A 27,989-nucleotide genomic window follows, 5' to 3' on the forward strand; every position below is an offset into this window, starting at 1 on the left:
GCACGGAATTGCGGAATTTTTACAGTAAATTAATATTACTCCCGTGATGCAGGGTGGTTTTGTACGCGAATGTTTTTATCACTTCACGTGGTTTTCGGTGCACTCTTGACAAGTGCAGTTTCGAACGCAGAAAAATGAAGGAAATGTGTTTGCGTGTTGAAAGCCAAGTTGAAGCATCTGTTAAACGTTCTCCCAAGACTCTTTTCCGCGAAAAGGCTTGAAAAATAAAATATACATTTTTCAAGTCACGTAGAATTTGTGGCTACTTGAACTTGTAACGATCGACTGCCAACCTCGTGTTTTCGCAGAATATTTTCCATCCCGTAGGAATTCAATTCCAAACGACGTCTTGCACGTACAAAACTGTCGAGTGCCGCGTATGATTCTCAAGGGACACCGTAAGTCCGTCGGCTCCGCAGCGTTTATAGGTCGTAAACATCGAACCCGAGTCATGTGTCCCGAAAGTATAAATATGCGGTGGCTGTTACTTGCATGTTAAAACGAAGAAGATTGTTCTTCCAACTTTTTTCCAAGCGAAGAATGCACGAAACGTGCATCATCCCTGAGGCACGGCTTCGTCAAATCGCATCTCTGGTACTTCGATCACCGAGTGCGAGGTTCGATGTATAGTTGCAAATAGACCTAATTTATACCTCGGTGCGTCGTGCGCGTTTACATATTGTCATTCTGTTTCATCTCGGGCAGGATTGTGTTCTGTCGAGTAAATAATACCTTACATCAGTAACGCGAATACAGTAATTTGCAGCGAAGACGGATGGACATTACCTAATGATGGACCTGCGTCAGATTATACCCGTCGCCCTGTGCTAATACCGGTAAAATATTTCATGCTAATTTGACCCCGGCTCACGTTTGGTTATTCATACCGCATATGCCGCACCCCGAAGGGGTTTCACAGCGGCTCACACACCGGAAAGGTCACCGGTCTCGGTGAAGCTGCAAGAATTGTAACGCCAAGAGGCATTCGAGATCAGTGCGAGTCAATTTGACAAATGGGTAAAAATTACACGGAAGTGGGGAAACAGCTAGAGAGGGTGAATCCCATTAGCATGTGGAAAAATTCGCGGCGACCGTGCGGTGCATCGACAGGGCAACAACAATGCTCGTAAGATCGAAGAGAACGGAAATTGTAAATTTAGTCCTTCTGCTAAGTATTCAACGAGCAGCCCGGATCCTGACGACAATTCATTCTCCTGACGAGTCGACAATCTTTAGTAGCGCGTTAGGAGCCAACCGCGTGTCGTTTCCCATGAACGTCGGGATCTTCCTCATTGCCATGCAGCCGGCGGTCGAGGGAGGATGCGCTCGTTCACGGAACTATTCATTCATTCCTTTCCTCCCCACTGCGCCCCTCTGCTACCCACGAGCATCTTTTTTACTTTCCTCTCCTCGCATACTCCGTCACTTGTCTCCAGAAGTGTTTATCGACGGTAGAACGTGCGAGGCAAATATGTACATACGCGGGCAAACCAGCGGCTCTGGACCTCCTAACTCACCAGTTCACCACAAAGGCTGTGCTCGTGCTACCGGAGTTATGTACTAAACTCGCCGTCCCTTATCGGAAAATATCGACGTTATAAATAATGACTGGCGCGTAGAATGTTTGAAAATACTTAACAATCATCTGGCGTTGAGATTTGCATAAATCGAATGAACACGGTGAACTATGGAAAATTCGACGAGTTGAATCGAGTGCCTGCAGGTACGTATTCGGCTCGGGTGTAACAGAAACAGGCATGGAATATCAATCCACGAATAGCTGGTATAGGTATAATATACGTAGTTCGGTTTGTTTTATTTCTACAACGTGTTTTTGATCCCGCATGCCTGATCGGGTAGTATTTTTTCATCGTGTGATAATTCATTGTCAAGTCGTATAAAGTGAAAGGGCAAATTTTTATGATAATCGCGCCGCCTGTAACGGTGATTGAGTAATTATATTATTTTTTTTTTCTATCAACTTAACATTATTGCCAACGTAATCAGAAAATACATTATCCACAGTCTCAGAATTTACGACGCGATCACCTACAGATATGTACAATTACACGTAGTTGGTAAATTTCAATTCGCTCGCGTGCTGATAGAATCTCCTCTTTAACATTTGAATGATTCGCGTGTATAATTATTATCGCTCACAGCATCACCTCTGGGTATGAAGCTATACGTAAATACACGCGTGTCTTTTTTTCCCCCTCTCAGAATCACCTCGTCGCTCCTCGTCTTCCCGAGTAGCTTCAAGCCTTTCAATTAACACGTGAATTTTTTTTCATTCGCAGAGCGGTTCTCCCGCAGAGCCATGTGGACAGCAGGATCGCGGATCATTAATAGGTCTTGCTGATGAACCGCGAAATTGTCGAAGCTGCCACACAATCTGTCTGTTGTGATAACTAATACTATAAGCAGTTTTGACTTCATTTGAATATTTATATGTATACCGAAACGATTAACATAACAGAGTATAAAGAGAACCGTGCGACAGGCTTAGGTCAAGAAACCAGTCGTACCCAGTGGGGTACCTACATATCCGTCCAACAGCGAGAGGTTCAAACACCTCGATGGATTGATCAAATAAATCGTACGCATTGCGCGGCCGCGTGGGCATAAATTAATATCTGATATCGATTACGCAATGAATATTGCGTGGCTGATCGTCCGACGGTTTTATGTCGCCATACCGAAATTCCGGCGAGATCAATAATCTTGCCCAAAAATACGCGCTAAAAGTTAGTTTCGCAGAAGAAAAATAAGTACATAAATAAAAATCCCGAACGGAAGGCGATTTCTTGAGTCTGCATGGCGACGATACCTGGCGAAAAAAAGAAACCGAAGGCGTCAAACGAACTTTAGACTAATTTTGAGAACCTTGTGAAATTGTGAGGTCTCCTTAGCTTCAAGCCAACGCTATCGGCCGTTCTACGTGAATTGACGCACACTCCCGCATCTCTCAACCATACATACGCGATTGCTTTACTCCTGTATACATGGCGATTGTTGCGGAGATTCGTTGGCAGCCCGTTACCCACGTGCGGATTGAGAGCAATTTATTGTTAGAATAAATTAATAAATTACATCTCTCTTCTATAGAGCCTGCAATCTCTCCGATCCGTCAATCACGTTGCGTTACGTTCCTTCCTCGCTTCTCGTTACTCGATGTACATATTCGCGATCTCCATTATGTTGGGCAATAGATGAATGAAAATTAACAGAAGAATCCAGGCGATAATAATTTAACTTCACCGTTACGATTTTGAAAAAATTTTATGGACGTCTGGCTGACGAAACCTCAGCATCTCGAATCAGCACCGAGAGGGTCATTGCGCTTTATAGCTTGTATGTATATCATATCGTTTTTGATTCATTGAGTTGAGCCATCATCTGTAAACGGTGAGGGTAAAAAGTTTATGTCAACGGATGCGTGCCCTTGGGTTATCGCCTTTTTCATTATCATTTTGCATTGTCTGAATTTAGCGGTGGAACGCGGCGTCGATCGTAGAACAACTCGTAGGAAAGTCCGACGCGCGTTGCGTACAAGTAGAACGTGTAGAACAATCCGTTCCGCATATTTGCAGCAAGCATAAAAGGCAAGTCGCGTAAAACAGCATATCGCATACGAGCGCGATATAAATTCTAAGTTTGCCTCGCGATATTTGCATAAGGAGGATAAAATAATACCTCTGATTACGGATTTGCCTCTGCGAAATACGGTGTACCCATTTACGATGGATAAGTTATTATCAATCCCCATCCACGCATTCAAGTCGCATGTGCCATATGTTCAGCTCTCTAAATTTCCGTTACAGAAAAGTCAATGTTGCGAGTGTTTCGATCATTCTGTACGAAATCACAAGAAGAAAAATCGACAATGTCCAAGTTACTTGAATACGGAATTTGATCAGCAAAGAAGAACTAGACGAGAAAGCTTGTCCTGACTTCTTTCTTTAATCGGTAGTCGGTGTAATGGGATGGCGGACAAATGTAGAGTGACTGCGCAGTTTCTCGTCAAACAAGTGACAGAGGGTGTCAAACAATGTGACCGGATATCTTCGAGGTTCAAAGTCTGTTTCCGGACGAGGAACGAGTCGGGGCCCGAAACGACTGGCCCAATAGAGAGTAAGTAAAAAGGAATAAGCGTGACGGACGGACGGACGGCCGACGGTGCAGTGGACACGGGATAACGTCGAGTGTCACAACATCGGGTGCACGAGTGACACTGAGCACGCGTCCCGCCCGCCCACGCGATCTCTTCCTCAAGGATGGCGATGGCCTCCGGAGTTGGAGAGGGGAGGGGGGTGAAGGAGGCGCGGCAAAAGCTTTCGGATGCTCAAATGGCTCGAAAGCTCAGTCAGTCAGTCAGTCAGAAGCGAGCGAGCGCGGCGAACGCGCACAACCGCGTGTCCCTTTATCCGGCAACAAATCGGGCGGCACGCTAATCCGTGAAATGCATTATTAAGCGAAACCCGCCGGACGGATCCGAGAATCATGATTCACGATGTGAGCCGTGATGTGAATAACCGCGAGTTCGCCACCTGACCCTTCCGACAACCACCGTTCGTTAAATTGATACTTATTTTGCACATCGCGTGCTTATTTATACTCGATACGTACACTTGGTGATTAAGCGAACCTCATCGATCTCTGACCAAGATGACACCGAGCTTTGGGTCCTACTTGACTCTCTTCGTCGTTTTTTACGCCGGTTCTGCACTTTCTGATGCTGGACAAGGTGAGTCTTTCATTATCTTAATTATAGAAATATTTGCGCGGGAAAATTCAAACCTCTCGAGAAATGGCGGCAAAATTTAACCGAAACACTCACATGCCGTCCGATGACAATGCGAGGAAAAATATTTTATCTCGTATTCAACGCGCAGTGGGTGGATCGTCATATTTTGCAATTAGATTTCTCCGGGGCGCGCTAAGTGGCCGAGGGGATCACGGTTAATGGTATTCGGTTAATTGGGGAGGGGAAACAAATGCGACACCTGATATAACGAGGGTAAGCATAGAACACGGTATCGCATTTATGTACGTCGACTTGTAATTTAAACAAGGAGAATGAAAAGTAGAAGCATTCGTTAAACTTTCAAGCAGCGCAATAGAAACGTCGTCGTATCGAAAGATACGAGCTTATCTTTGGTGAAGTAATAAAAAGCGATGTGTGTAACGAGTGTAGGATATTAAAGAGGATTCATTGAACTTTTGCCCGGGTTCGACACTTTGTCATGGGTAGAAGAAGAGATCGACGACAGCTTCCCGACACATGCGTCTCCGGGAGAATCTACTTTTTCTTCCATTTTTTTACTCCCCGCTCCACCCTCTTATCTCCTTTTTGCTTTTAATAACCATATCGGAGACCGTGCAGCTAACTCGTAATAACTCGACGCGGCAAAGTCGCCGGACCGAGGAGCTTAATTCGTGTGCCCGAGTTCATTTGAACACACGTTCCTACTGCTGCACATGCACATGTAACCGTGCACATGTAAATGTTCATACGCGTTCGTTGGTCGGTGGGGTTCTTGCCAAGTGACAAGACGAGGAACACCGGCATGTTTCAGTTAATAGTCGGGCTTATCGCGGTCGGCGTAATAATGAATTAGGGGAATATGCTTTCGGGGTTTGGACAACGAAACAGTGAGATATTCAAAGCTCGGTGTTACTCATGTGTGCAGCCCTATTAAAACTCAGCTACAACATGTTCCGTTATGTTCTCTCGCTTCGTGTTCGATCTGCACTGTACATCACGCTTAATTACTTAATTAGTTATATACTTGCGTGATGCTTATACGGGACATACTCCGCATTTTTCTTAGAATTTACAAGTCGAACCATGGATGACATTTATTTAGGTTAAATTCATTCTCAACGTTCATATTACGAAACAGCTTCGGAACGATCTATGATTCGATTAATCGCGATCTTCACTGCGACAAAGACGCTGAGAAGAATCAATTTTCATTTCCTGTAGAAATTTCGAATGTCAAATATGAAATGCAGCAGATGCGCTTAACTATATGAAAGATGCATTGGACGAATGATAATTACCGTGACGGAGTTTTTAAGTAAAGGTGAAAATCACAAATGCACTTCTATTCAAATGAGCCGCGGCAAAGAGCGACGAGCACATAAATGCGGTACGCGGCGGTTACGCACCCCGTTGGATATAAATAGTTGTCAGTCATTATCTGTTTTTTTTTTCTTATTAACAACTGCAGTCCCCGTCGCGCGCGTGTCTTTCCATCGGACCCACTATTCTTTTTTTTCGAAATGTTATCTTTTCTCTTTTCGTCTCATTTCGTTTTTCTCCCACTTGGCTTCTTCTACTTCTTTTATTTTTGCTAAATTTATCAGGCGAACTGAAACCTCCGTCTTTACCCGAGGTGTTTGCTAACGGTGTTCTAATTTTTGTCCCACACACTTTGCACCACTAGTAATTTCTCCGCGGCCAGATGTTCGGTGTAATTCATCCTCGCGTTCAACGATATCTAGTAAACATATTCCAGCACGACTTATCGAAGTCAACCTTGAGCAACGTTAAGTGAAGTTATTTCAAACGCACAAAATTTTATCAATTAATTGAACAAGAAATTGTACTTCTTGGACAGTCTTGAGGCTTGATAAAAATCAGTTTCCTCAAACCTTGTGTAAGAAGTGTGCTTTAGAAACAGGAGGGAAGGTTATTTGTCAGCGAGTCGTAAAAAAGTTGGAAGTCCGTAGGGTAGCTGCATTCTGGCTTCGCGCAAGTGCGTATAATCGTAAATTTATAGTTATACACGTCAACGGGGTTAAACGGGAAGTCATTAAACTGGGGAAATTTTCATTTACCATTTAGGTGCAACTTGGTGCAGCGATATACTACACGCTTTACACATGTCGGGTCGTTTACTCGTTACAAGGTGTACGCCACTTATAGCTGACGTGTTAGGGGTAACTGTACAACCCAAATACGTCCAAGGACCATAAACATTTTGACTCGAGATTCGACCGAGTATCTTGACCAGAGTTTTCAAATTTATCCAAAGCTGCGTCCTGTATTCGTCTGATAAATCTCGTTCGACCGGAAGGCACAGAATGTTGTCATATTTCCTCACTTTCGCATCTTCGCTTCCGTCGTTCTGAATAAAATCGCTGATCACGCATCATTACACTTCCGTGTAACCCACGTCGTAATTCACACGCCATCGTGGAATAATATCTGAAGTAAAGCGCCGAATGTATAATATTATGTATGCGTTATGAGGGATCTCGGATCTTGAACGTCTCAATGCAATCGTCGCATGCGGTGACGGTTGCACGGCATAGGGAGCTGGGAGGATATCTGATGGGAGTTTAAGTGAGCGTGAAACTGTTCGGTACAAGTGCCAGGCGTGACTTACTGCAGCACGGTCCTGGTCCAGTCCCCACAGAGGTTGCTGGAGAGATGCGCTTTTTGAGTAAGATGCTCCTAAGCTTCTCGTGGAGACGAGCTGCAGGCCTGGTACGATTGAATTTTTATTTCGGTTGCGTTGTTATTCCATTGTTGAATATCGCTCTACGGTGAGAGATTAAACGACTCTTATTCCGTTCGTTTTTTAGATGTTTAGCATATACTGCATACTTTGAATATGAAAAAAAAACGCAAATCTGAGACGGAATTTGAACAGCGAGATCGATGCCCGGTGCAGGATTCTTTAAAAGGGCTTACGTTTAGTAGGATTCGCTGATCCCTGCCTGATCGTATAAGATTATACCCAATGGTGAGAAGAGGTTGTTTCCCATCGACGAATCGAACTCCGACACCCGGTATGAAGGATACGGGCCGGTGCGCCGAGGGCAGAAGATAAATAAAGACATAAAACAAGTGACAGCTTCGCGCGAGAGAAAAACTCAAACAAGACACATCTCTCGGGCCCACGCACCGACGCTCGACGCCCCGACGCGGACGTAGCGTCGTCAGCGCGTATCCGACATTCGGCTTCACGAGCTTATATTGTAGGTATAACTATAAATTATTACATAAGACTAGTGTAGGATAAATAAAAGGCACGCGTACGTCGTCCTCTTCGGCCAAAATTATTCATTTTTCATAAAACGTTGGCTCAATCGTTATTTCGAGATTCTACGAGGGAGCCAAAAAGCCAGCTGCGTGCATCGAACGGTTCAATTTAAGAGTTCAGAAATCTGACCCCATAAAAACTTGCAGCTCTACTGTATCTGTAACGTATACGTTGCGTAACACGACGATAAAATTAATTTCTTCAACCCTGCTCGTGCTTCCACGAGATTTACCAAACAATTTAACGGAATCATCCACTTTGCTTTTCGTCAAACTTTCTTCTACTTAGTTTCTCAGTTTCACTCGTTCGTAACCTTCGTGCTCTGATCGTAATGCTCTTTCGAAAAAGAGTTATACTCCTGCATGGTTTAGAAAAGTGCACCAGAAGGCTACTACGGGTACAGTAATTATCGTTCCATGACAAACGAGTGCGATAAGTTAATAAATGAAAAAAAAAAAGAAAAAACACGCTACCTCGCAGTTAAAAAACTATTTTCATACGTCACGCTGATGTGCATGTAACGAAACGTTCGTCGATCACGGCTGTGCAGCGTAGAATATTTTTCACACTACGCGTCCTAAATTCGGTATATATCCTGACAAAATTTAAAAAAACAAAAAAAGAAAGAAAAAAGAAAGATATGCTCTTATAACATCGTGGACAGTCCCTAATTATAGCGATAGTGCCACGCATGCTTTCAACGGTCCTCACGAACACTCGGATAGCTCGGACCATTACAGCGACGTGGTCCGTTTATTTCCAATACGCTCTTCGAGACGTATCTGGTCAGTAGAACGCGTGTTACCTACCATAGCTACAACAATGATCGAACACGTTCGACGCTCGTTACTCAGAGGATGCAACGACTCGTTCATCGTACCTACTGGTTCAGCGATGCGGTGATAAAATTTTAACGGCGACTCCCTTGTCTCAACATAATTTCTCGTCGCATCAAAATTGTAAAAGAAACTCCCCCCCGCGCCCCCGCGGCAATCGAAGCCCAGGATTGAATTTGAATATCCAATCATTGGTCATGTGACGTACGCAATATAGCTGGATATATACCTATAAGACAATGGTGTACGCGCATAGCGGAAAGACCGGTAGTGGCATACGCTCATGGCGTGGGATGTTAACTTTTAAATTTTCGAGTCGTCGGCCCCGTCGTCGCGGAACGATACGGAGCGCACATGCAGCTGCATAAGCCGCGTCTCAGGGAGTATATAGGCAGGCAGTAAACCGTGCCCTGTAAACACCGGGCATACGGCGTAAACTGTAAACTGCACTGTAACCTGCGCCGTCGCGGCATGCATAGGTTTGCGCTCTTGTAATTTTTTTTATATTAATGCACGAGAGGATCCGCTGCACCGATATAAGCCGGTCCGGCGAGGATCCACGGCGACACATTCTCGCGGCGTGACGTCATCTGGCAATTGATCGAATCAACGAATCGCATACGTGTGTACGCATCGAGCCGTAACAAGGAAATGTGTTAATAGTCAACGAGAAGAAAGCTTATTAATTGTCCGCGGTCTTGTGTACCGGCTATGTTAGAAACTCCAACGCGACTTGCCGATCTGGGACATGATGCGTATTCTAAGTTCCGATGAACGTTTGTATGGTAATATATCGCAAGGACGTCATCGTATAATTACTATTCCGCGGATCGATGGATAGATACACCGGCTGAGCTGCATGCAGAATCCATCTGGGCGTGTGCCGGTTGTCACGCCGACTCGGAGAAAGTGCAACGTTTGCAACAAAGCGACACTTCCTTGGTTCGTACGTAGTTGCACAAGGTGAACCGTGTGAGGAAACCGTCAGCCTCACGGGGAGGTGTGAAACGTCAGGTTTCGATTTTTATTACATCTCACGTAATCCGCATTAAAACAAAGAAGAGGATGCAAAAATGGCGTTGAAAATTCAACAAGAATCTCCGATATATGCGATATTCTGAGAACCGTTGAATATCTGACTGTCGTTATAGTCTTGAGTGCAACGGAAAATGGATACAGGAATGGGGTACCGCATTTCCGGTGTGTAGCTACAAGGCCCATACGACTGGCGCAATTATCTTGACTTGTGAAACTGACACTGAACAACGAGAAAGTTTAAACCAGTCTGAACCATGCGGGGATAAAATCTGTGGCTTTACACCTTAGGCGATGCAATTTTGCCACATCGATTTCTTTCGCATCATCATTACGGGAGCAGAGTTAATCGCGCTTGAATTCATTGCGACTCAGACAAGGCCTTCGGCTGCACTGCCCTATGCTTTGGATAGAAATTTGTAAATTTAAAGCTCGGGGTTGACGGGGAGAAAAATGCGGCATGGCCGGGTGGCGTCATCGGGTAATTGACCAAATTGAGGCTGTGCTTGTGTGTAAGAAAGGGAAGCGCGGACGGCTGCTTAATACTCAGCAGCGCATGCTAAAGATGAGGTGAAGAGAGCAACACCATGCTGATTAATCTCTCGCGCTTCGTTAGGAATGGTAATATTCCAAAGTGTCGTTCGCCCCTCGAATGCCGCTGCTCAGGGCGAAACATCGCAGGCTCGAGGAATCCCGAGCTGTACCAGCACCAGCCGCGCTCATCCGATGTGCTTACTCCAAACCGCATAATAATGGGTGAATATAAACAAAATCCCAGTATTGTTCTAAGCCCTGAAATTTAGTTGAATACGTGCCATGCCTATATAGATATTTCTAGATAAGGTTCTTCAACATGCGGTTAAAAGTGGGTTCGGAGTCTCTCTAGCGTCACCTCGAGAATCGTTCTTCTCAAGCCACCTGCCATTGGCTCTAATGGTATCACCATCACGGCAGTGCCGCTTGTTGAGCTTGTATAAGAAGCTGATAAAACAGTAGAGTTTGAGATTACCGCGTGAATGTTTCCGAGTACGGTGTCCAGTTAGTTTGAACTTCTTCTGCATTGTAACGTAACTGTTTCTCATATTGGGTTCTTTACAAGGTTCCATCTACCGAAAGGGACTAGGGACTTATCTGCTTGTCGCCCACACGCGACTTCCCTTTGCCGATGAAATCTCGCGCGGACCGGGAAGCGAGGTCCGTTTCCGATTGTAAGACGTAGGTATCAGAACGGAAACAGCCACGTTGTCTCGTCGATTGCGATGAGGGTCGACTCAAGTCTAAGAAAATTTCGGTGCTGCTGCTGCGATGGGTGGAGTGATCGGTGTGTCGAATGGAGTTTCGATTGCTTCCGTAATGGAATAACGTTAATTGAGTCGGTATTGGGCCCGATGGGACGGGTGGGCGTGACGCTAGCGGTCCAGGGCTTAGAGGCGCGAGGCGAACACGGATGAATCCCGCAGTCGTTGATCTAGATTAACCCGATTTGACGGCGAAGCCCACGCAGTCCTCGGAACTTCTGTCGTTTGTTTAACTGTTTGAATTTTGGTAAGCCGGTAACCCGCACGGTGTTCGCCGGCCGACCGCGAAGAGACCGTACGAAACCCGCTCCTCGGTTATAGTTATTTTCGTATGTCGACGGCAATCACCGTGTCAGTAGTCGACGGAAACCGACCTACCGAGCGACCAACGAACCAACGAACCAACCAACAACCAACCACCGCTGGATAGACGTCGCCCCGTGTAAGAGGACCCGACCGGAGGAGGATGTCGAGTCTTGGCTAATCAGCGTTGCGCTAATTACCATCAGAAGCGATATTTCTAATTAAGATGCAGACGAATAATAATACGCGCCAAGCGTCATCGTCCGGGTCCCCTGTCAAAGACACTGCGCGCCGTCAAAGTTACCTTTTAACCTGCTACAACTTCCCGGTTTCGATTCGAAATTCACCCAATTAAGTCCGCGGCATCGTTTCGATTACGACATGCGTATATCGGTGACATGCGGTGGTGACGCGAGGAGTCCGAGACGAAAGGCTACTTTGACTCGTTACGAGACTGAGCCGAAAAAGCCTTTGATCTCCTGACAGCCAAGAAGAAAGGTCTATCAACGAACACCCTTAAATTCTGCTCCAGTTACAAGTTTACACTTGGCCGGCTGGGTCGCGCGTTTCTAGCAGCGGTAACGCGTGCGTGTCTCGGAACAGATAAGCAATAGTTGACTGCTTCTCGGGAAAAACGGCGAGCGGCAGCTCGGGTGGAAATCAAAGACTTCCGGTTCGCCCGGCGAGCCTTCAAAGTTATAATAACTCGACTATTGGCAGTGCCTTTGAACCTTCCCATCGCGTACCTAAACGGGGACGCCGATAGCTCTATACGCACCTATATTTACATTCGCATCCGTGTGTGTGCGCGCGGTGCACACGATGAACGATCTTTGAGCGCGAGTTGCGTTATTAATCACTAACCCCTTAATGGAGAGGGTCATTAGCCTTCGTTGAAACATCAAATGAAGCTACTTTGTCGACCCGCAAGTACGATCCGTAAAAATCATTCGAACGAGTCCCATCGTCGGTCTATGCTTTACTCGAAGCCGTTATAGGTAGGTACCTACTACAAGGTATCGGGCTTACATAATGCACGAATGGCATTGATTATTTACATATCGCGTAGTCGCGTATCGTTGAATACCGAGAATATCGAGAAATTTCATCGAACCGACCGTCGAGGCAGAGAAGCTCTCATTATTCCTCGGACGACAAAGTGCATGACGTTAATTTCACAGTAGGTATACAACGAACATACGATGGATTGCGATGGGGCGGCGGGGGCGAAACGAGTGATGAGAAAACGGAGGTTGGCGGACTAATTATTGTCTATTAAACTTAATTGGTGGACCTATGCGCTATGCGCGGACACACGCATGTAAAACGATGGAATTATACCGATGCCCTCTAAGAACATGTATCACGGTCTATGCGTCCATACCGCGAAGAAGAGACTCTCATCCGGGTTCGCCTAAATTTCACTTGGATAAAATAAGAGATTTTCCGGGCTCGGGATACGGGTGGGCCCTCGAGATTTGACGGATCGGGCCCACATGCCCCGAGAATAGTTGTCCCGCTGGTCAGCCCGGGTCCTGACGCAAGGCAGACCACCGACTCTGGCTTTTCTCAATTGGGCCCTGCGTACGGACGAGGGTCGAGAGGTATGGTCCCATTTTGTCCACTTCATTTATCCCTCACTAACGTCACTTCGTTGTTATTGTCTGTTGCAGAGATTCTCTGTTGCCACTTGGCGGCTGGTTCCTGTCGCAGTGTTTGTTCAAAGGTACGTCGAACACACTTAAGTTACTACACTTTGCAGAGTCAGTTTCTACGTACCTACCTAAAACATGCACGTGGTGAAGTTGAAACATCCAAGGAGTAACTCGAGCTCTTCGACGCGAGAAAAAGTACCGTGTTAGCCACGTGTTCTTGGACGAAGAGTAACCGACGTGAATAACAGATACGTACCGGCGGTAAAGCGATCAATTCAAACGCGGCGTATGCCTGTAATATAAACACTTCGATTAATCGGTTTTGCGCGCGAGCTTTCGGTCATCCTAGACGTCGGCGTTTCTTTATCTTCGCAATATCACGGTTATATTGTCAGCCGAATCACATCACGCTCTACAGGGCTCCTCGAAGCTGGTGAACATTTTAATCGTCGGATATGCCCGGATTGATGAATCGATCCTCGTTAAAGCTAACGGATCAAAGCCAGACCTGAGCTGCAGTATACCTACGGTTCAATCGAGCGCGCGATGAAATCACGCGAACATAAATATTCAAACTAGAGTTGCGGAGAGCCAGAGACGATGGATTGTAAATAAAATAAAGCCCCGATTGATCGGCCGTTCTGCGTATGCGTACAGCTATATACAAACCCTCCACACCTACATAAAACTCAGCCATCTCCTCCACTCGTCTCTTTGCCAAGTCCGAGTGCATGCCAGGCTGCGGGTGGCACATCGGGTCTGGTTCGGCTATCCGGTCCGTAAATCCATCGAGGAATGGGCCCTGCACGTGGGTGAAAACTTGAAAAGGGCTGCTCAGGTGTCGAGTTAGTCTCCCGCAGGAACTCGTCGTTTTTTTCTCCGAAGATCCCCTGCATTAATGCGAACCATGCAAAAATTGCGGGAGGCTCGAACAATTTTTACCATTACATTAATACCGTTTCTCGCGGAAATCATTCATCGTTTCGTGGACCGAAGGATCTCTGTGAGCTTGAAACTGATTCTCGTTGTGTACTATACGCTCGATGCAACGTGGGACGATTTTGGGCCTTGTGACTGCTGTTGGGGCCCCGAAGCGAGAGCGGAGATGGTATCGATGGCGTTGGACCCGCTGAGAGATTTACGTAGGAGCAGCGGGGCGCCGGCTCATTCATACGCAAATATTATAACTGGATTCGGAAAATAAGCCGCGGGTTTTTGATATCACTGATACTGTTTCTACGCGTTAGGTATGCGTGGTGTCTTGTTACCACGTGAAGTAAAACGAAAAAGAAGAAAATTAAAAGAGGAGAAGAAAGTAGGAACAAAAAAAAAAAAAAAACCAAACACGTACATGTCTGTAATACTGCAAGTTTTTACGACATTCCTTATCTTCGTTTCCTCTGCGTATAGACAGTCCGGGAATTTGGGGGAAAAAAGAGAACAGATTAAAAAGAATTTTAGATCAACTTTGCGTCTCCGACTCGCGCGGGTATAAATTTAATCTTTATAGCCTCCACCGCGCTTTGCGGCCTGTATAAGCCGAGATATTCGTTTGTTTTAGAAAAGTAACAGTCTTCTTTTAACGCTGCCTATCTGTTATTTACACAAATAGGATAATATTCTTGAAACGCGCGATGAGGACTCAAACGCTAAATACCTACGTATGCAACTATATATACACACGCGAGCCGCACGCCGCGCGACGCGACGCGTCAGCTGCATTATATCCCTACAGCGAGTCGCTTTGATAAATCCAAACGGTATATTTCTAAATTATAGAACAAAAATACACGCGTAGCACAACACAGAGCTCTCTCTGTTGTAACAATTTATTACCATAAGTAGCTAGAATATTTTACATTATATATACATTATATACATATATAACAGAACGTACATTTTCCGTCAAACATAGATCAAGTTACGTCTCATAGTTCCTTCCCTGTCTCGGTTGTATTATTATAAGCGCTGGGAGGAAATCCCTGCACTCGGTTGGCCGTTGCCAGGAAAAAGTCAAGCGGCAGTAAAAACAGTGGACACGATAACGCATTGCCGTAAGCACTCCGGGGATACACAATGAGACAATCGGTCTGCGCCTGCAGCTATAGCTTACAGTTGCTGCAGCACGGCAATGCTGTATGTAACACGAGGCAAAAGACAGATCTTCGCGTTAGGCCTAACGCTGATGAGGACTTCCTGCTTAGGAATCTAAAAGTAAAATAACCGGAAGTCTCGTGGATCCGAGGTAGAAACCCGCGGACCGGCAGCCCGCGTCCTCTACGTTAGTAGGTACATAACCGATTCGTACACAAGGGCCCAAGGCCCGTGGAAGCGCAACTGAATCTTGGCGCACGTACGCGCGTCCTGCCGTATGGTGGCTGTTGGGTGTTTTCTTCCAAATACCCCCGGGGTAATATTTACGACGTTTAGGCACGAGAGTTTCGGCCGCGGGTCCGAGAAGCGACGAAAGAAGCTGCTGCAGGGTATTTGAGGGGCCCCAAAAACCAGCGATGTTCAACACCGTGGCGCAATCGCTCGCCGCGCATCGCGTAGCGTGGGCACGAGCTCGCAAAGTCTGGAAAAAGAGAGAAGGCGAGAGAGACGCTCTTCTAAACCCGAGTGCGGATCAAAAGGAACTAAAATAGAGTGCGTACGTTCGTTTTTCGCGACAAGAGGCACGTGCAGAATCACATTAACCGGATTCCGCAGGGTGTTTTACGTATCGCGTACGTTGCGGGTGATTTAAGAAACGCACAAAGTAACTCGGGCGTCGGTGGATAAATCACTCGCGTACTTATGTATCATATGTGATTGTTAGAATTTTTCATATACTCTCGCACTGGTATTTTCATAGCCGCTGCACGTAACACTTATATCTCAGTTTGGATACACCGAGTGGCTGAGCGATCACTGCATCACCCTCGCCGTTAACGACGCCGTTAATTATCCACGGGATGTGTTACTCGTCGCGCAAGTTGTGTATGCGTATGATAGATTTATAATCACCTTTATATACCTACCATATTCTCGGATAAGGAATTTCGAAACACGCGCAAATAAATGTCGCCGACTAAAGAAGATTGAAACGACTTGGATTCGTCTGATTATTATACCTAACGAAGTTCTTCACTTGGATAAATTCATCCGAAACTCTGCTACCGTACTGTCGGGTACGGTATGAGTCGAGAAAAAACTTCAACGTAGTAACAAATTTACGAAAACAATTGTGCCGGTAATGTGACACGCACATTTCGTCGTCGAAAATTGATTCCAGAAATTTGCACGTTGGGTAAATGGCAATGATTCCGAGGTCGATATCAGGCGTACCATTTACAGAGTCCTTCGAACAGGTGTCAAGGTCACCCGGTAGCGAGTAGGGTTCGTAATTTATCATACACCCGAACTCGGGAAGCTCGAGTATCTGACAATGGGGGGTCATCGCGAAGCCTCGTGTTGTCTTATAGGTCCAGACCATCTTTACGCCATCCGTGTTCCACATACCTCCGAGAATACACGCGACGAAAATACGCGGGTTCGCGTCGCGACGCTTTGCGTCGTTCCTCCACAGGCCATCCTCGTCCTGCAGCCTTAATGTATACAAACGCCACGTTGACATCCCCTGATTAAACCGGAGCAATCATCCGCTGCGGATGTCAACGGGCGAGAAGGATGGAACCTTGCAGACGAAATTGGATACAATATTCTTTTTCATGGGGTCATTTTTGAATTCAGAATCCCTTCGCCTTGTGTCCCTTGCAGAACCAGCGATGACTGGGTCGAGGGTCCAGGTTAAATCGAATTAGCGGAGGCGGACAGTGACTTATGGTGAAGGTGGTCGCTTCTGACCCCTGCGCAGACTTAAGTTCCCGTCGTACGTAGTCGTTCGAACGACACGAACAGTTCGCTGGAACCGTTGGTGGTCGTAGAAAACCAACATGAGTTGCCACGTGATTTGGAATACATGAAGAAACGGACGCGCGATGCCTCGTCCTCGTCTCAGAGACATTTATTGAATTTTGAATGAGCACGCGATACGCCACGTGAGGTCTCCAATTCCTTCTCCATAATTGATATTCACCTCCGCAGCCAAGGAGGAAGCCTCTCACGTCGTGACGGTGTTCGTAAATATGTCCACAGATTCCGGACTCCTTTTTGCTGTATACAAGGTCTCAGCTATTAACAGCAGTCGCGCTATCAAGTTACACGCAAATTTCAACGATCAGAAGGAGCCAACCGTTTTGTCTCTCCAACGCGACGCGATAAATTAAAAACCCCACTTTTCTACATTCCTCGATACACGTGAAATATTCTTGCAAGACTATCACGACTAACGGTTTTCATTTCTCCAGATTCGATTGGTCGAGATCGGAGCAGACCCGAAGATCAGAGAGGAGGCGAGTCGGAACCTTTCGCAGCTTTGTTCGGTGGAACTGGTAAGCCGCGTTTAATTGATCTATTGAATTCTTTTCTCCTCTTTTCGCATTGTACCCCAGGTATTGCATTCACATTTGACCGGTGGCACGTTGTGAAGTGCCAGTTCCTATACATATCACCGTAGAAAATGATGACAATGGTGTTACCTCGTGGTGTTACCCAACACGTTTAGATCGCGTTCAATAAAAGATGAATGCGAAGGCAGGATGCAACCTGATCCCTACTTTTTCACATCCATTATAATCTTGATTCATGCATACCCGCAAGAACTTGAAAATGCGAATAGTTTCACGTTTCAACAGTTTTATATACCTTTCTATTTTCGTCTAAAGCGCGAACTTATTTCAGACCGAGTTCTGGGACTGCTTCAACTCAACGGTGGAAAGTAAGTAGCTTCTTGCAGTACTTTATACACACACGCACCCCTACTTATGCACCGAAAATCGTTCTTGATTGTTTCTTTGCCATTCCATTGAGAGTCATGTGATACTTTCAAGCGCTACTCGGTACATCGAGATCGTTTGCCTTACTACCGGGCTCTGCCGACCGGGTGTTTGCCCTCAAGATTGATTGCAGGATAATGTGCGTCGCCGACGCCCACCGATATTGAATTATTCTTTCAACGCTACATCGCGGACGCGATTTAAACATTCCATTTACATAATGTCCTGACTAAACGCCTATGTCAATCAGTATACTGCCATTCCATTACTTCGCATTGTCGACACTTTTTTAAAATCCTCAGTTTATACCTACTCGTACTTAATTATGGTACCGCGGTAAAAAAAATTGTTGTAAACGGTGAGGTCAATATCTCAAGAATGGCTTGTAGTTTTCAAATAATTGTCTTTGCTACAATCCTCCGCTGCCAGTTTGCTTGCTTTTTGCACAACGGCTCGACTGCATGTACTTTAGTCAAAGTTGTCCGCTTCTCTTGTATGCATATTCGAAATTTAAATAGTTTGCTTTTTCTCAGACATAAGCCGTGCAATAGATAACATTTAGCTTACTTGACCTGTGACCGAGCAGTTTATCTGCAATGTATATCGGCATGTCAAAGTCGCTGCTATGCGTAATGCGTTCTATTCTTTGGCGAGATGCAAATGGAGTGTAATAAATATTATTCAGTGCTGTTCTTCTAGTAGAAGACGATATCGCAGGTATAGCCGTAGGAGCCACAGAACATAACATGGCAATAATGATAATATCGATAATAATATCAGCGGTGAATCATAAAGTAACACACAAAGCAGCATCACAGATAAACATTTTTCATTACAGAAGCGCGAAAGAATGAGAACTGGGTGGGCAGAGGATGCTGTCATTTGTCGCAGAACTTCATTTGTGGGATGAAATGTGCTTTGGCAGGCAGCAGGTCGGATTTAGATGCAGATTGCAGGCAGAGTGATGAATTGGAATTGTTCTCGTGCTTGGAGAAGCAGGAAGAAAGCGAAAGATGCTGCAGCAATGTAACGAATGAGACGTGCCGGGGTGTGTGCAGAACGGCTTTTCACAATCCTGGAAAACAGTCTTCGCGTAAGCTGAGCGTAAACAATTGCCAGAATCAAATGCCCAAGTGTTTGAAAACGGTTGCTGAAGCTGAGAGTGCCGAAAATCCAAAGCAATGTAAGCTTCCGATGCCTTCGTTAACAAACGATTACCGTCTCTTTAAATGTATGGATAATTTTTAAACTCTGTTTTTCCCCCCACCAGATTTGCACTGCTGCGACGAAGCCACAAGCATCGAATGTTTAGAAAGCTGTCGGAGTACTTTGCGCACGGCGGTTACTAATCAGGATATTTTCGATACGTTGGAGAAAAAATGTGGTCTGATATTGCCTCACTCGCCGATATGGGGGTGTATAATGAAGACCACAACCGCTCCGGAACCCCCGCGTCTTCCCCTAGATGCTGCGAAACTCTCGTGCTGTTACCGAGCCTATACATCAAATTGCAAAAAATTATGCTGGCGGGTGTTTCAAGCAGACTGGGAGTCGGCTTGGTCGAAACTCGACAACGAGTGCCTATCGTCCCCCATGGAAGGGGAGCTTAGAAGGTGTCTAGACGATTCAGACGATCCATGCGAGCCGGGATGCTCCGGGCTGAGCTATTGCTCACGGTACAATGACAGGCCGACCACGTTGTTCAGGTAATTGTGCAAAACGTATTGTTGCGTCACTATAGATGAATAAAAAAAGCGAGTAACTTTGATCTCTGTTCTTTAGAACGTGTTCAGCGACCGCGGACAACGCTGCACGATGGGAAGCCGATCATTGGGTTCGAGGCGGTGTGATAACAGGATTGGGGCTACCAGTAAGAGCTGCACCCTCGTGTCCTGTTAAAACGCTTCGCGCAGCGGCCTGTTTGTTTCAATTGCGTCCGTGCGAATCGCGGATTCACGAAACGCGTCTTTGCAGAGACGACTGCTTGGAGCTTCTTTCAGGATGCGTGGATTGGTCGGCGATAACGGGACCTCACACGGCGGCCACGTTGTGCGCAAAACTCTCCCCTCCGCGTCAAGACATGCCGTGTGTCTCGCTGAAACCATACCTCGAAGATTCCCCGGAGTTCGGAGTAACGCTTTTACCCGATGAGGACATCACGACACCCTGCCTGCCGAATCCTTGCCTGCCTAATCAGGTCTGCATTCTGCATCCGAACGCCGCGAAGATTCATCAGTGCGTAGCTAGTTGTTTGTTGGGTGAAATTTCCAAGCAAACGGTCCCTCTGGGCACTTGGGTCCAGGTTCCGAGAGCCGAGCAGCAAGGCTGTCTGAAAATTTGCAAGTGCACGTTGCACGGTCTGGAAAAGTGCAGAGACCTCAACTGTTTCAGCTTCAATTCCTGCTGGGTTCAAGACAGGTTTGTCACGCACAGATCGAATTTCTACCTCGAGTGTAATCCGTGCACTTGTTTCGAAGGTGAGATCACGTGCTCTCGCAAAAGCTGCGGCGATTTCAGGGCGGCCTCCTTACCCTGTGATTGTCCGGCCCACTATGTCCCCGTATGCGGAAGACTCGGGGTTACATTCGCATCGGCTTGCCTGGCGAAATGCTTTGGCGTTCGGATGAACAAGATCGAATTCGGCAGCTGTTCATCCAGGGATCCATGCACTCCGGACCCATGCGACAGTACAGAAAAATGTGTTCGACGGCCCCGCGTATGCTTGTCGAATATCCACAAGCCCTGTGCCCAGCACGAGTGCGTTTCACTCGACTGTGATCTTCGTCATGATACGAATGGTCCCGTCTGCGATAAGGATAACAGAGAGCACGCTTCCTTGTGTGCTCTGATTCGCGCCGGTGCCGCACTTGGGTACAGAGGACCGTGCCTCCAGGGATGCAGTCTTCGCGGTCCCGTGTGCGGTATAAACGGCGAAGTTTATCCGAACGAGTGCTCCGCATGGGGAGCTGGGACGTCGGTCGATTACGTGGGACCTTGCATTGCTGTGGGACTCGTTGGCAATGTGGCGATACAACGATGCGGAGAGATCGTACAATGCCCACCATTAGCTGCCCCCAATTGTATCGGCGTTACTCCTCCCGGTGCTTGCTGCCCCGTATGCGGAGGAGCCGCGAGATTATTCTACTCTCGGAAGCAGGTGAGAATTTAGAATTCTTCAGCGCATTTGAGAGGAGTAAAAACTGTTCAGTCAAGGGTTTCGGTCAGATCTTGACAATAGGGTTTCTAATAGTGATATTTAGAGTGCGGATCGTTAGATAGTTTAAATCCTGTTATACCTGTATCATTTCTTTTCCAAGTCGTGCTTTTCAAATTTAAGACAAGGCCCGCATCTACTTGTTCTTTTACAGCTTGATAGGATCTTGCACGTGATGGATGAAGAGTTGGACCGGGATGCAGTAACGCTGGGTGCTATGCTCGTTGCCCTGGGGCGACAGATTCAAGTATCGCAGTGCATGCTGAGGGGCGCGTTGACCCCCGAGGGAGACATATTCGTAATCAATCAACCGCTCCCTACGAAGCCATCGGCACTTCAGTTGCAAGCATGCATAGCCGAGATTGAAAAGCTTGTAACACGGATTTCGGAAAGGAGTCCTAAGATATTGGCAGAAGTGCCACTCGGCTCGTTGACAAGAGCGGAGATAATGCACGGCCATGTGTCCGGTTCCTCGTCCAACCGATCATGGATTGCCATGCTTTCATTTGCGATGATGCTGCTTTTGGGATCGTAATAGGCATGCGTTGGTCAACGGACACTGGAAGTCGACGGAGATCGCACGTTTGTCACTCGGTTGTGTACCAATTTTGTACGTTAAGTGACGGTTGTCTGAACAGGCATTTGACAGTGCAGTGACTTCAGAGATGACAAAGAAATGAAACTTTAAGTTGACTTTAATAGTTTATTCTACATCAGATTAAGCTATGACACATATTGACCCATTACGAATGCATTTTTGCGTTGCGTTCGCTCCAAGTCTGTGATCCTCCTAGTGCCTACATAGTTTAATGTAGTATAGGAAGTACTTTTCAATTTATATATTACCAAAGAATAGAAAGAGAAATGCAGAGTTATAGGCAATGGTGCATGAATATACCTATGAAGTAATAATTTTAAATTATTAGTGTTGTAAAATAAAATTATTTTCCGATCATACCAAGTTGCTGCTGTAAGCAGATTCTCGCATTATTAACGAAAATTCACCAATCTAAGAGAACTGCAATTTGATTACAGATTACAACTTCATGTAGAGATGAAATTGCAGCTAAAACATTGTGGGATAAGCAGTGCTAGTAAAAATCACACAGAAATCTGTCTTCTGCCTAAATGGTTCGTCTTACAACATTTTGATTGTGCTATCCCAGTTTCTAGGCCTCAACATACTAGGTGAATGAAAATTTGTGATGATTCGGACACCGAAACATTTTCCACTTATAAAAAATTATAAGACTGTTACTTCATATTCTTAAAAATTAGCTATTTCTTAAAACTGTTATTGTGAATTTTTGCACTTATTATATTACTTGTCATAACGTATTGTGTGTGGTACTAGCATTTGCTTCTTCAACCATTGTAGATGAATGGGGTGAGTTAATATTTTTCAGGCTGTATAAGAAACATGGATTCCGTTCGTGTCAATTTTTCCTTTTTTTTTTATTTTTAAATACCAACGTTTTGCATCTTACGATACATGTATAGATTGAATTATTCAATTCATATTATACAGAATTGTATTGAAATCATCATTGATTCAAACTGTACTCGGTGTACAAAAACTATTTCTTGAATTAATCCGGTGCGGGTAACATTATACATAGAAAACCGTACAAATTATAAAACTTTATATCGTCCCCGCGATCCTGTGTGCGTTCCCGACGACTGGAGTTTAATGAGTTCTTCTTTAATAAGTCGGGATACCTCCGCCTTTGCTTTACTGACAGCCAATTCGCTGGTCGATTCAATTGCAAGGTATAACTTCCTTTCACCTTCCGGCGGAGCTTTTCCCGGTGTGATATATGTCCCTCGAACAGTGAGTCCGGCTTCTGAATATTCCGAAATTTGAGCGAGAGCTTCTTTGCTTGTAACGCGCCACCTCGCTTGTTGCGGAAAGTCATTGATCTCAAGCTCTTCTTCATATTTTCGGAAAGTCTGTTCACCAGGTTCACCCTCCCCTTCGACAAGATCTTCTTCTCTCGGTTGGTAGTTCAGTTTCGTATTCAACTTTGCAGCGAGTTGCTCAGCTACTATCTTGGCCTGATAAAATCAATTTTTGTTATTTACCAATTTAGTTATGAATTGTGAAATTAATTTCATTCTTATTTCATGATTTATTAATATTTAAAAATTTTGAAGGTTCTTTGTATAATAAAATAATACCAGTCAGATAAACTTACGGTGATAAGATTTGTGGGACCTGCACCCTTGAGAATAGCTTCTGCAGCTTGTTGAGTTGCCCCCTTCGCCTCAGCACCCAGATTTTTGGCAATGTTAATTTTAGATGCGGCTCTCCTCGCAAGTTCTAATTTGTCTGTAGCACTTGGTACAGGTTGTCCAGGAACAGAAATATTTGCCACGGATGGCCTGGAAATTTCGCGAACAGTTCGCTTTGGTGCTAACATACTTTCGATCTGCTGATCAATGTCATTTTCAATGTCTTCATCATCGGAGTCTTGCAAACCTAGCGCAGCTTTTTGGAATTTCTTCTTTTCATTCGCCAGAGCTGCCTCTGATTCATCAAACTTGAAACCTTTCCCGCTGAAACCTCCTCCGGTGTGTACTTTCTTACCGTCAGCTGCCTGACGAGTTTTGTAACCTTCCCAAAGTTGACGCAACGGTTCCGGAACTGGTACAGCTGCTAATTCATGAGCACGTAGAATATCACCCGCATATCTTTCTTGTTCAGGTGTGATAAACGTGTAAGCATATCTAGGGCATAAAGAGAATGTTCAAACTTAGATAACTTGACAGATTGATTTTTCAGAGTAGAAATGAGCTTCAATCAACAGTTCAGATGGAAAATCATATATCTGATGATCGCACCCCTTGTTTCCAGCACGTCCAGTCCTCCCACATCTATGAACGTAATCTTCATAATGATTTGGACAGTCATAGTTCAGGACAAGAACGAGATGTTTTACATCAAGTCCTCTGGCTGCAACTGAAGTGGCAACCAACAATTTCGTTCTACCAGCTTTAAAATCCATAATAGTAGAATCTCGATCGCACTGATCAATTCCACCATGTAGAGACATGCATGAGTACGAAGCTTTCATTAGGTCTTTCAACAGTGTATCCGCATTCTCTTGCTTGTCCACAAAAACTATCGTAGAGCCTTTATCCTGATAATGTCCCAGCACTTCGAGAAGCTTATAAAACTTTTGATCCTCTTCAAGAACTACGACGTGCTGTTCAACGTCTTTACATACCACAGAACGACCACCCACTTGAACTTCTACGGGACGAGTAAGTATCCGTCTAGCTAAGGCCTCCATTTGCCGAGGGAATGTAGCACTGAAGAGGACTGTTTGGCGGTCTGGCCTGACATTTTCCATTATTCGCATTACCTGGAAAATGTCTCACACGAACAATGATTATCAATCCTGAGAAATTTGTTTTTTCATCAACTGAATTATCATGCAACTACTATTTTGAATATGTAGGTAAGATTAAAATCAATGGATTTTTCTTCAAACTAATTTAAACTCATTAATCCTACCTGCGGTTCAAAACCCATATCAAACATTCGGTCAGCCTCGTCCAAAACGACATAAGTCACTCTTCTCAAATTAGTCACACGTCCGCTGTTGGCAGCCAGCATGTCAATCATTCTACCAGGTGTGCATACAATGATTTCTGCACCTCTTTTCAGTTCTGCTATCTGTTCCGAAATTCCGGTACCACCATATACGCATACATGAGAGAGGCCCAAGGATTTTGTAAATCTTTTTGAGTCTCGGCCAATTTGCATGCAGAGTTCCCTAGTTGGTGTCATGATCAACGCAATAGGTCCATCGCCATCCACCAACGGAGTTTGATCAAGTATGTGCCTGAACATTGGCAAAAGAAAGGCTAGTGTCTTACCACTTCCAGTTTTCGCAATACCGATTAAATCGCGGCCAGACATGATCGCTGGAATGGCTTGACATTGTATTGGTGTAGGTTTTTCATAACCGAGCTTTTTTAATACTTCCAACTCCTTTTTCGTGACCCCACATTGGGCCCAAGATTTGATAGGCTTTGGACAACCTTTTCCCTTTACACGGATTCCCTCAAGCTCCTCCTTATATACTTCTACTTCTTCAGGCGTCATTCTTGCTGTAAACATTATAAGGTATAATTATTCAGTTATGAGCCAATATTAGATGTGAATTTGCATTGAATCTTTTCATTTTTAGGAAAAATACGTCATGCAAAATGCTTGAGAAACTACTCGTCAGAAATTTCATGCATGGCCATATTACTTACCAATTTCAGGAACTTCAACGTAAAACGCTTTTCTGAATGGTTGATATTCCGTTGCTGCGTGATCAACTTTGGCCAGCTCACGTTTTTGTTTATTGGCTATTCCAGCGGCAGTTTCGTGAAGGTTTTCACCTTCTTCTTCACTAGAATATTCCAATCCATCCTGATTCTGTTCTATTAATTCTCCCTTCTGCTTTGCAACCTGTTTTTTAGCTACACCAGTAACTATAACCACTCCACCACTCTGTGTGTTTCCAGTACCTGTTCCATTATTGGCCGGTTTCGATCGGTTAGGGTCTAGTTTATTAACTTTTCGTACTTCTTCTTGAACCTGTAAGTATTACAAGGCATTATTCTTGACTGTTAGGCAGGGGAGTGCGATAATGTTTCAAGTATCTTTGGATGGTTCAAGCACATTGTTGTAGTAAAAGAAAGGACATTGCGTAAGATAATGTAGACTATGCAAGTTCTTGGGAATTCTGAGATAATTTACCTCAGCCATGAAAGCATCGAGAGGATCGACTTCTTCTTCCTGTATTTTAATTTCTTCTGGTATCACCTCGAGTTCTTCTTTGATATCTCCTTCTTCCTTAATTTCTTTGGTACTGTTGAGGATGACGGGAGTCTCTTCATCGCTGTCGTCTTCTAGGGACCATTTTTTCATAGGAAGCTGAAGGTTTGCTAAGATAGACGATTTTCCATCCTTTTTGGTAGCTTCTAATTCCTTTTTCTTTCTTTCGGCACGCCATCTTTCTATTCTTTCACGTCGTTTTTGCATTTCCAACTCCAGCCTTTTTTGTTCCTCCTCCTAGTAAGTTAAATTTAGAATGAATTACACAGCAAATTTATATAGTAGTTCACAGTCGACATCATATAATAGAAGATATCAAAAAAGATATAAAATATACCTTATCCAATTTTGTGTGGTCAAATGGCAAATCCTCAGTGTCACCTTTGTCTTTGTCCTTACGTTCTCGTGACCGTGATCTGTTCGATCGATCTTTACCCGAGCGCGAGGATTTTGAGCCTGTAAGACGCTTTTCTTTACTGTCGCCACTAGTATACCGAAAACAATCAATTTCAATAGATTATTGAATTATTATATTATTATTTCTAAGACGAATGTCCAACAATTTATACATCTAAGTATGCGGGAAATGTACGATTTCGGCAAACTTCATTATGCCTCTTGAGATTTTCAATAGAACCCCTGATGATGGATTGGAATACTTTATGAGAAAGATGATTTATCTGCATTCGTACATGAGAAAACAACTCCGCGCTACGAATGTTCACGCACGTTGCAGTGCTGAAAGTGTATGTCATATCATCCAAGTTCATAAACTTGAACATCATTTCTAAATGAAAAGCATTGAACAGATTATATAACAATAGCGGAGATGTTAATACAGAAAGTCTTAAAAAGGTTACGTATAATAACTGTATCAAACCGTTTTCTATCACGTTCTCTTTCCCTGTCCGTACGTTCCTTCCTATCGCCCCTTTCGCGCTCTCTTTCCCTGGATCGGCTTCGACGTTCCTTGTGACGAGTCTTTTCTCTTTCTCGGTCTCGGCTCCTGGATCTTCTCCGTTTCTTCTCTGGCGATGCAGACCGGGACCTGGACCTCCTTCGGTAGTGCCTCTCCCTTTAGTGATAGTTATTATTGAGCAAGGCGTTGGTAACTTAACCTCAAAAGTTTTCAGAATTACTTAATAAAAACCATGATCAACTTACTTTTCACCGCTTCGAACCATCTTTCAGTATTATGATTCTATTATAGAAGCAGAAATAAAACATGTAACATCACGTATGAACCGTGAAGCAGGTATTTTCGACAGTTTGAATCGGAGTATGTAGTCGCTTTCGTCGACTTTACCCCTCCGCCATGCTTAACTGCAACACAGACCGCAGCATAGGACTGCAGTGCCAGATGCTCGACAAACGTAATTGAACGTCGTATCACCAGCAGAGGGCGCTGATGATTGAGGCTTTGGTTGCAGTGCAGCCCACTGATGTGCAGCCAGATCGTGGGTAGAAGTAATTGGTTGATGGCAGAAAGAATATAAAGACGGATACCCCTGGGTAAATTTTTAGCTAGTCGCAAGTGAAGTATCTACGTTGGGTAGAGAAGCAGAATTGTTTTTCGAAAAGAGTTCGTATGGCAAAAAATTCAGAGTCACTGTAATACATCACGGATGCGCTAATTTTGATCGAGATGAAATAGATGCTCCGTATATGAGACAGTATTTAACGCGGTGTCCTGATTTAAAGACCTAAAAAGGTGATTGCGTGCGATTTTTTTTTTCTTGATAGGTAGAGATAGAACGAAGCTTCTCGAAACTTCAAGTGTATTTTAACACACATTTGAAAGGTGCGAGCAAAAATTTGTATCATCCAACTGTCGCAGAACGGCAGTATTATTAGCTGACCCGTTAACTGAAGAATGCATC

The 27,989-nt window shown here is 44.8% G+C and overlaps 2 protein-coding genes across 6 annotated transcripts; one reads left to right on the plus strand and one right to left on the minus strand.

Moving 5' to 3' along the window:
• The first annotated feature begins 4,355 nt into the window (after positions 1-4,355).
• LOC107222389 (reversion-inducing cysteine-rich protein with Kazal motifs) lies at positions 4,356-22,363 on the plus strand. 5 transcript variants are annotated; one of them, XM_046743834.1, is made up of 8 exons: positions 4,356-4,747; positions 13,203-13,255; positions 17,534-17,617; positions 17,951-18,003; positions 18,900-19,244; positions 19,332-19,767; positions 19,844-21,218; positions 21,430-22,363. In XM_046743834.1, exons 1-8 carry the CDS (start codon positions 4,736-4,738, stop codon positions 21,808-21,810), a joined length of 2,739 nt encoding a protein of 912 aa, XP_046599790.1. In that variant the 5' UTR covers positions 4,356-4,735; the 3' UTR covers positions 21,811-22,363. The 5 variants fall into 5 exon arrangements, with proteins under 5 accessions (XP_046599790.1, XP_046599794.1, XP_015517227.2 ...); XM_015661741.2 differs by having other exon boundaries at positions 4,357-4,747; positions 17,967-18,003; XM_046743843.1 differs by lacking the exon at positions 13,203-13,255 and having other exon boundaries at positions 4,357-4,747; positions 17,967-18,003.
• On the minus strand, positions 22,043-27,479 carry LOC107222388 (probable ATP-dependent RNA helicase DDX46). Its single transcript, XM_015661740.2, has 9 exons — positions 27,274-27,479; positions 26,990-27,184; positions 26,447-26,594; positions 26,032-26,346; positions 25,542-25,869; positions 24,793-25,391; positions 24,117-24,640; positions 23,471-24,002; positions 22,043-23,330 (listed from the first exon to the last, which is right to left on the minus strand). The coding sequence occupies exons 1-9, from the start codon at positions 27,291-27,293 to the stop codon at positions 22,908-22,910; spliced, it is 3,084 nt and encodes a 1,027-aa protein (XP_015517226.1). The 5' UTR covers positions 27,294-27,479; the 3' UTR covers positions 22,043-22,907.
• Positions 27,480-27,989: the final 510 nt, after the last annotated feature.

The sequence above is a fragment of the Neodiprion lecontei genome, chromosome 1 (assembly GCF_021901455.1).
Source record: "Neodiprion lecontei isolate iyNeoLeco1 chromosome 1, iyNeoLeco1.1, whole genome shotgun sequence".
In the NCBI taxonomy this organism is placed as follows: domain Eukaryota; kingdom Metazoa; phylum Arthropoda; class Insecta; order Hymenoptera; family Diprionidae; genus Neodiprion; species Neodiprion lecontei.

Excerpts from the sequence above, each read along its gene's own strand:
- LOC107222389 (XM_015661741.2), top strand. The coding sequence starts at position 4,669 with ATGACACCGAGCTTTGGGTCCTACTTGACTCTCTTCGTCGTTTTTTAC. Across the intron at positions 18,004-18,899 it reads CTTCAACTCAACGGTGGAAA|AAGCGCGAAAGAATGAGAAC; the intron begins GTAAGTAGCTTC and ends TTTTCATTACAG. Across the intron at positions 21,219-21,429 it reads TATTCTACTCTCGGAAGCAG|CTTGATAGGATCTTGCACGT; the intron begins GTGAGAATTTAG and ends GTTCTTTTACAG.
- LOC107222388 (XM_015661740.2), bottom strand. The coding sequence starts at position 27,293 with ATGGTTCGAAGCGGTGAAAA. Across the intron at positions 26,347-26,446 it reads ACCACACAAAATTGGATAAG|GAGGAGGAACAAAAAAGGCT; the intron begins GTATATTTTATA and ends TTAACTTACTAG. Across the intron at positions 23,331-23,470 it reads GTCCCACAAATCTTATCACC|GCCAAGATAGTAGCTGAGCA; the intron begins GTAAGTTTATCT and ends TGATTTTATCAG.